Source organism: Mus caroli, chromosome 7 (assembly GCF_900094665.2).
Source record: "Mus caroli chromosome 7, CAROLI_EIJ_v1.1, whole genome shotgun sequence".
NCBI lineage: Eukaryota > Metazoa > Chordata > Mammalia > Rodentia > Muridae > Mus > Mus caroli.
The window spans coordinates 105,749,399-105,759,066 of record NC_034576.1 but is presented as its reverse complement, the minus strand read 5'-3'; the positions used below and the strand labels follow the sequence as shown (position 1 = coordinate 105,759,066).

Below are 9,668 nucleotides of genomic sequence, written 5' to 3'. Positions count from 1 at the left end.
CTTTGATATACATATTGACATGTACTACACATTTGTTTATTGATATGGTTACTTCTGATATGTTTTACCCCATGTTAGGTGCATTTCTAAGAACAATTTCTATCTCTCTTAGTTTGAGAGCATCTTAAAGATTTCAACAGGACAAAGTCAGGCGTTTAAGCCATTCTACTCTCAGCACCACAACACACCTCTTTGGAGCCATCCATCTTGATTCCATGCATACTGGTATGCCCATTTTCAACATCTCAGTTACTGAAGTTTCTACGTTCTATTTGGTTGGGTTCCCAGGGATGGAATCTGCCCACATTTGGATCTTCATCCCCATATGTCTCCTGTACACTGTTGCGATCCTGGGCAACGGCACTATCCTCTTTTTCATAAAATCGGAGCCTTCTCTGCATGAACCCATGTACTATCTCCTCTCCATGTTGGCTCTCTCTGACCTGGGACTGTCCATTTCCTCTCTTCCTACCATGCTTAAGGTTTTCCTGTTCAATTCTCCAGACATTTCTCCTAACGAGTGTTTTGCCCAGGAGTTTTTTATTCACGAATTCTCAGCTATGGAGTCATCTGTGCTTCTCATTATGTCCTTTGATCGCTATATTGCCATCTGTAACCCTCTGAGATACACTTCCATCCTTACCAGTGCCAGGGTCCTTCAAATCGGGCTTGCTTTTTCTCTCAAGAATGTGCTGTTGATCCTGCCTTTCCCTGTAACTCTAGTGCGTCTAAGATACTGCAAGAAGAATCTCTTGTCACATTCCTATTGCCTTCACCAAGATGTCATGAAACTGGCCTGCTCAGACAACAAGTTCAATGTCATCTATGGTTTATTTGTGGCTCTCACAGGCATCCTTGACATAACCTTCATTTTCATGTCATATGTACTCATCCTGAGAGCAGTGCTGGGCATTGCATCCCAAAGGGAAAGGCTCAAGGTCCTCAGTACTTGTGTCTCTCACATCTGTGCTGTGCTCATTTTCTATGTCCCTGTCATCTCCCTTGCTGTCATCTATCGCCTTGCGAGCCGTAGTTCCCCCATATCTAAGATTCTCATGGCTGACATTTTCTTGCTTGTGCCTCCTGTAATGAATCCTATCATATACTGCGTGAAGAGCCAACAGATAAGAAATGTGATTCTAGAGAAACTGTGTCAGAAACAAAGCTGATAATTTGTTCAAGCTCAAGAAAATCTAATCTGTGATGTCAGAAAATCACGCAGAATGAATCAGTTAAGGGCTCATGCTGTATGTTAACGTCTCACCTCACCTTTCTATATATTTACCAATTCAAAGAATCAGCTTTGCACATTTCTTGATTTAATATTTAATATTGAGATATTAATGCAAACATCAAATGTATCCCTGCTTTTACCAAGTTGGCAATATCAGTCTTTTCACACATGTCTGGGGAATCATTGGAAACTTAGTGAGTGACCTTAGAGGTCTCTGCACTTCCTACTTTGTCACCCCTCTGATACTCCTTCCTACTGTGTCTGCTCCTCTGTCCCCCTTTAGTTATCAATTTTCCCTTCACTTCCCTCTTGTCCTTCCACATGCTGCTCTGAGATTCTGACATCATCCATCCCTTTGTGTCTATCTCTGGCACATTTTCCTCCCTTCCTTGGCCCATGAGCTTCCCATCACTGCTGAAATATTAGACTTCTAAACTCACTGAAAACCACAAGAGACTCATGCCTCCCTACAACCAAAATAAATGTGCCCATGTGAGCATGATTACTTGAAACTAACTACTTATGCACATTGGCTTTGGAAACAGTCTGCTGTTGGATGCTTCCTCAAACATTATTTTAAGTGTAGTTCAAAAACTTTCATCTGATAATGCCTTACAGCCAAAATCTTAAAGTTACTCTCAAAAATCTTAATTAAATAATACAGCAAAGCATGATGGTTTACACCTGTAATCTCAGCACTCAGGAGATGTCAGGAAGATGAAGATTTCAAGGGCATTTCACAACATAGTGTCTTAAAAGCTAGCCATGGCTACATGAACTATGTCTCAAAATCATTTATATAATACATATATTAAACAAATTTCTAATCTATATTTCATTCTTTCATAAGTCAGTAGACTCAGTTTGTCACATGTTTTTGTCAGAAAAATTATTAAAAGTATAAAAAAAAGTATAAAGTAGAATACATCTGAGATATAACTTTTATATAACTAATAAGTTTTTATATTACCATTTTTTACTCCAAGCTAAAACTAATATTTGTGAGATTTTCATATATATATGTGTATATATATGAAAATATATATATGTGTGTGTGTGTGTTATTTATAAGCAATATTTTATACTTCAGGCTAGCATTACATAATTAATGTAAATACCCTAAATGAATTCTATCCCTATTGATTTAGAAATAATTGAAGTGTCTACACAAATTTAATATTCTGTAATTCACCAAAAACAGAGAAACTGATTTAAATGTTTTAGATAACTAATAAATGAGACTGCCTTAACACAATTGGTTTGGAATAACCTCTATGCCTACTTAGTTGTCTGAAACAATTAAAATAGGGGAATAGCATTTGTTCCTATTTAGTTGTCCTGATTTACTAGTTGTAAGACAAAAATGTATCAAATGGATTGTTTAAAAAGTAATAATCCTACCTCCAGACAAATGTATGAGTATAAGATCAGTAAAAGTGATTGCTTAAGTTTATCACTTACCACTGAACATGCACACCAAACTTGACATCAAAACAAAAACCCATGAACTTTTATTTTGTAATGCTTGTCCTACACATATACATTGTAAAAGCAGTTAATAGAGAATTACCCAGGATTATGGCTAAGTTTAGTGTTATGATTTACATAACTAAAACACTTTCTAAATTATTCTGGGTGTTTTGCAACCTTCAAATTATGCTGTCTTAAATGAACAGATATTTGTTAAATCTCTAGAGAAGAACACATTCTACACTTTGTGTACTTTAAGCAACTTACCTTTTTATATGGTCGACCAAACTAAATAGTTGAAATACATTTATACCTCACTGAAAAGCCATGATAAAAAGATTCACATGTCTCCATCAATTACAGAAGTATCAATAATGAATTTTCTAAGCTATTACAAAACTTTCGTTTGTGATGTTTCCTAATTATCTTTTCCCTATGCTTCTCTGTAAAAGAGTAGTCGGTGGTGGTTAACAACTGTAACTATATGCAAAGGGAACTAAGCAAAAAATAGCAGAAATGCCCCGTAAAAACCTATACAAAGGGCCTGTGGGTATATCTCACTTAATATTGTACTGTGTGGCTTGTAAGAGCATGGGTTTGATCCTCTCTGTCTCAGTAACCTAATGTGGTAGTGTGCACTGGGAGGCACAGCAATCCCACTCAGGAGGAGAAGCTAGAACCTGCATAGCAAATTCAAGGCCAGCATGAGTGGACACAGCCTGCTGCAAAAGCCAAAAAGAAGGGTGGGGAGAGGGTATGAAAGGAATTCCAGGGACGGTATCTGGGGCCAAGGGGAGAAAAGCAAAAGGGAGAAGAATTGTAATTTTAATATAATTAAAAACATTTTTGAACTCCCTGGAGCCTCCAGTCTCTTGAGGGTTAGAAGTACATCACCTCTGAATGAACACAGACCCAGCAGACCTCTACTGTATGTATGTTGGGGGCCTCATATCAGCTGGTGTATGCTACCTGTTTGGTGGTCCAGAGTTTGAGAGATCTCGGGGTTCCAGATTAATTGAGACTGCTGGTCCTCCTACAGGATCACCCTTCTCCTCAGCTTCTTTCAGCCTTTCCCTAATTCAACAACAGGGATCAGCTGCTTCTGTCCATTGGTTGAGTGCAAATATCTGCATCTGACTTTCAGCTGTTCCTGTTCATTGGGTCTGAAAAGAGGGCAGTCATGATGGATCCCTTTTTGTGAGTGCTCCTTACCCTTAGTAATATTGTCAGGCCTTGGGGCCTCCCCTTGAGCTGGATCCCACTTTGGGCCTGTGGCTGGACCATCTTTTCCTCAGGCTCTTTTCCATTTCCATCCCTGCAGTTCTTTCATACAGGAACAATTATGGGTCAGAGTTTTGACTGTGGAATAGCAACTCCATCCCTCACTTGATACCCTGTCTTCCTGCTGGAGGTGGGCTCTATATGTTCCCTCGCCCTTCAAGATGAAATGTCTGGCATTTCATCTAAGATCCTTCCCTTTAAGTCCTTCCAGATCTCTGCTGTATTCTGGAGGGTGCCCCCGACCCCCTCACACCCTCCTACCTCCATATAGAGGTCGGGTGGAATGGAGAGTGGGGACATACATGTGGAGACAGGGAGTGGGGAGGAGGTATAGGATGTGGAAGTCAGACAGTGGATGGGAGGGGGAAATATAAATCGTAAAAAATTAATTTTAAAAATATTGTTAAGCAAGTCGTGCTCTAATAAAATTAATAAATGTCAATGAAAAAAATTTTTGAAGTAAAAAAAAGCATGCAAGGAGAGTATAATGTGTCTTAAAAAATGAAAAGAATGAAATATTTAATTTGTTCAGGGAAGAATAAAATGGAATCTTTTTAAAAAAATTATAATGCTTTGGTGTGGTCAAAAACAAGGAAGCAAAAGATTTGAAGGGATTTTTTTTGAAATATAGTAAATTTGTAAAAAACAATTTTAGAAAAGAAATTTTAAGTGCTATTAAACTGACTTTATATTCCAATGGCTGATTTGATTAAAATTACCTGTTGGTTTGAAGTTGAGTAAGTTTTCTTTCTGGAAGGATAAGAAAATTCAGACTATGTTAGGGACAGAGAGCAGAGGGGGACTCACTCAAATCTGGAGGTATCATAAGTGAGAATCAAGATCTTAGATTGGATCACAGTCTTGAAAAGCTATTCAAAAATCAATTGATAGGATCAACATAGTGAACATGGCCATTTAACCAAAAGCAATCTACAGATTCAATGCAATTCTCATAAAAATTCCAACACAATTCAACTTCATATGGAAAACAGGAAACAAAACAAAGCAAACAAACCAGGACAGCTAAAACAATCCTCTACAAGAAAAGAACCTCTGAGGGAATCACCATCCCAGAATTCAAGCTGTACTACAGAGCAATAGTGATAAAAACCACATGGGATTGGTATAGAAGCAGACAGGTTCATCAATAAAAGACCCATAAATAAACTCCCACATCTATGGACACTTGAGTTTTGTCAAAAAGTTCAAAATTATACAACAGAACAGGGAGAGCATCTTCAACAATTAGTGCTGGTCTAACCGGATGTCTGTATGTAGAAAAATGCAAATAGATCCATACTGATTACCCTGCAAAAAATTCAAGTCCAATTGAATCAAAGAACTCAGCATAAAACCAGATACACTAAATCAAATAGAGAGCAAAGTGGAGAATAACCTTGAACTCATTAGAACAGGAGACCACTTCCTAAACAGAACCCCATGGCTCAGGCACTACGATCTGTTGATTTGTGTGCATTTATAAATGGGACCTCGGGAAACTGAAAAGCTTATGTATGCAAAGGACACTGTCAACAGGACAAAATGACAGCCTACAGATTAGGAAAAGATCTCACCAACCCTACATCTGACAGTAGGCTAATATTCAAAATATATAAAGAATTCCAGAGGTTCGACACTAACAATGCAAATAACCCAATTAAAAATGGGTACAGAGCTAAATAGGAAAATCCTGCCTCTGACTAGGTCTAACTGAAGACTAATGGGAAACTTTCCTGGTGATGCCTTGGCACTCTATGAAGGGACTGCAACTATCCAGCCACAGTATTTTTATCCTGATTATGCTTTATTAAAAGTTCATATTTATTTTTATTTTTCTGTTTAATCTACAACAATCGGCTTAGACAATAAAACCACCTATACTTCCAAAGAGGATTGAGGTTACAATCTAGCATGTCTCACATGATAACAATATCTCTAGTTTTTTTCAGAATCATGTTTTCCCTCATTCTTTGTGTAAGAATCAGCCCTGCTTCTCCAATCCAGTCCTGAATACTGGAACTGCACTTCCTCTGGACCTGTTGGCTTTATTAAAGCAATCTGCCCCCTGCCAACCAGAGCATTTACTTTTCTTACCTACAAAGAAAATAATTTCTATTAAAATTCTAGCTTTATTAATTTCCTCACTCAGAAAGTTTTCTTTTATTTTCTGTTTTACAATTGACCTTATGAAAATAGTCTAGACATTAGCATCAACATATGTAGCATGCACAAATACACAAATCTGTGGGCACACATGCACACACACAAACACACACACACACACACACACACACATACACATACACAGAGCTAGTGTTTTAGACACAATTGGGAAAATTTCCCTTATTTCATGCCAAGACACTATCCTATGCAAATTCTTTCAAGTGAATGCAAATAACATTTTCTTTAGTTTTCAGATGTTTCTGTAACTAAGGTGGATCTTGTTTTTATGCCTTGCTTCTGCTCTGAGTCGCTTTTATGCTGATTTTAATGTTTGGAAATTTTAGTTGCAGGCCTGTCCATATTCTGAACTGAAGAATATGACAGACAGTAATATCCCTCTTTATAAGTGGTGTGTGTGTGTGTGTGCAATTATTAGTCAATCAAATTATCCCATCACTTTTAATAAATACCATCCTTTAGAGGATTTTAATTTTATTTTTATTATTTTGCCATCATCATAGCTGTAGTCCTTGAAAACTGTTTTATAGTAGCAAGCATATCTAAGAATAGCTGAAAAATTATTAGAAGGTAAATTATGATGTGTCTCTCATTGTTAACAAATTGACACTACTGCCTAAACTATAATTTACCTTATAATGATTTTGCAAGTATATGTAATGTATAATATATTAAAATTACATTTTTTGCAATTAAAACAGCTGAGGTTTATGCATAAGATAACTGTGTCATCGGGAGATTTTAGAAAGCCACCATTAATCATTTTTCAAACAATTAGTAGTTGGGTTTGTTTCTTTCTGACTAGACTTTCCTGCTATAGATAAGCCGTCTTGTCTGTCTGGTGTGTGTGTGTGTGTGTGTGTGTGTGTCTTCCTCTTTGTCTCCTTTCATTTACTATTTGTCTAATTGTCTCTCTTCTGTTTTCTATTGCTGTTTCTATTTTGGTCTTTATATAAACTTAAGTCTTTTCAGCTTGCAATTCTAGATTTTCATTTCTTCTTTGTCTTTGTCTCCACTTTTTCCCCTGTATTTCTGTTTCACTTCTTGCTGTCTTCAGTTTAACCTACACCTGAGATGAGTTAAGTCTGCACTAAATTTTAGGTGCTTTGATTCTGGGAGATTTAAGTCTTCAGTTATTCTTCTATCTATATAAATACTTCTCGTTTCTCCTGGTGTGGAACATGAGGGATGGTTTCAGACTCTGATAGATTCCAAGGAGGGAAATGCTGCATCAACATTAATGTGAATAGAGTATAGAACCAACCCTTAGAATACATTCCTACTGCCATCTATGACTCCTGGTCATTCCTTCACATGCAATAGGTTTTAATATTAGTAGTATTAGAGAGGTATTCATGATATGTTTTTTACTTTTAAATTATATTTTATAAATTTATTTGAAGTGTAATTACATAATTTTCTTCATCATCTCATCTTTCCAACCATTTCCTCATTCTTTCACTAATTTTTGGCATATTTTTCTTAATTACTACTGTTATGTATCTAGGTATGCAAACTAAATTAATATATAACTATAACCTGCTGAGTCCATTTATTATGTATATGTTTTAGAGATGACACTCAGTATTGAATAATGAATTAAGGTCCTCATCCCTAGGGAGGAATACTTTCCATTCACTAATCACTCATTGCTTGTCTATCTTTCTTCATCTAAGTCTGGAGTCTTTGTATATATATATATATATATATATATATATATATATATATATATATATGTCTTCATCTAGAAGTCCTCACTGGGATGCCAATTGGTGTTGATCATTATTCAGATCTTGTTTGGGGAGACCATACTTTTGAGATTTACAGTAGGTCCCTCATCCTATCTAGAAGATATAAACTTGCAGAAGAATTCCTGAACCTCTGACTCTAATAAAGAACCAAGATACACAAAACAACAAAACAGACTTATAAAGTTGTATCTCTCTGTATCTCTGTCTCTGTCTCCATCTCTGTCACCCTCTTCCTCTTCCTCTTCCACTCTCCCTCTCTCCCTCCACCTCCTCCTCCCCCTCTCACCCCCCCATTCTCTCTGGTTCTCACTCTGTGTATAACAAATATAATAAAAGAAAAAATGTTCAATATCCTTAATCATCAGGGAAATGCAAATCAAAACAACCCTGAGATTCCACCTCACACCAGTAAGAATGGCTAAGATAAAAAATCCTGCTTGTGGACGTTGTACATCGTGGTGCGGAGCCTAGTGCGCACCACGATGTACAACGTCCACAAGCAGTGAATTTATGAAATTCTTAGGCAAAAGGATATATCTGGAGGATATCATCCTGAGTGAGCTAACCCAATCACAAAAGAAGTCACTTGATATGCATTCACTGATAAGTGGATATTAGCCCAGAAACTTAGAATACCCAAGATACAATTTGCAAAACATAAGAAAATCAAGAAGAAGGAAGACCAACATGTGGATACTTCATTCCTCCTTTAATAGGGAACAAAATACCCATGGAAGGAGTTACAGAGACAAAGTTTGGAGCTAAGATGAAAGGATGGACCATCTAGAGACTACCCCACCCAGGAATCCATCCCATAATCAGCCACCAAAAGCAGACACTATTGCACATGCCAGCAAGATTTTGCTGAAAGGACCATGATGTAGCTGTCTCTTGTGAGGCTATGCCAGTGCTTGGCAAATACAGAAGTGGATGCTTACAGTCATGTACTGGATGGAACACAGGGCCCCCAATGAAGGAGCTAGAGAAAGTACCCAAGGAGCTGAAGGGGTTTGCAACCTGTAGGTGGAACAACAATATGAACTAACCAGTACCCCCAGAGCTCGTGTCTCTAGTTGCATATGTAACAGAAGATGGCCTAGTCAGCCATCATTGGGAAGAGGGGCCCCTAGGTCTTGCAAACTTTATATGCCCCAGTACAGGGGAATGCCAGGGCAAAGAAGTAGGAGTGGGTGGGTAGGAGAGCAGGGCAGGGGGGGTGTATAGGGGACTTTTGGGATAGCATTTGTAATGTAAATGAAGAAAATATCTAATAAAAAAATTGGAAAAAAAGGAAAAAAACATAAAACAATGGCTCATGTTCACCATCATGATGTTTATTTCAGATCACGAACCTTCATCACATTCTTCTTCTTGTAATTACTTTATTAGTTGAATTAATATCCAAATTACTTTTTTAAAATTTTCTAAGCCATATATATATTCATATAACATGAAATTTTGTGAAGTAACATCAGTATGTTAATTTTGCTTTGATTTTTCCTATGATGACAATAACATACATTGTAGTAAATTCTTAATGAACCATTGTTCATCATATAAGCTATATATTAAAAATATAAATATCCCTAATGTCCAAAACTTTCTTTTGACTAATACTTGCCTGAAACATCTATTCTTATTATGTATATCCTGCATTGTCTCTGGACACAACAAGCTAAGTAGTTTTGAAAAGGCTATGAAACATTAAAAACTGAGGCATAGATTCATGTTGATGCATACTTTACTCCTTG

The 9,668-nt window shown here is 36.9% G+C and overlaps 1 protein-coding gene across 1 annotated transcript; it reads left to right on the top strand.

Moving 5' to 3' along the window:
* Positions 1–215: 215 nt before the first annotated feature.
* LOC110299314 (olfactory receptor 51A4-like) lies at positions 216–1,169 on the top strand. Its single transcript, XM_021168989.1, has one exon. The coding sequence runs from the start codon at positions 216–218 to the stop codon at positions 1,167–1,169; it is 954 nt and encodes a 317-aa protein (XP_021024648.1).
* Positions 1,170–9,668: the final 8,499 nt, after the last annotated feature.

Coding starts and splice junctions, on each gene's coding strand:
- LOC110299314 (XM_021168989.1), top strand. CDS start 216: ATGCATACTGGTATGCCCATTTTCAACATCTCAGTTACTGAAGTTTCT.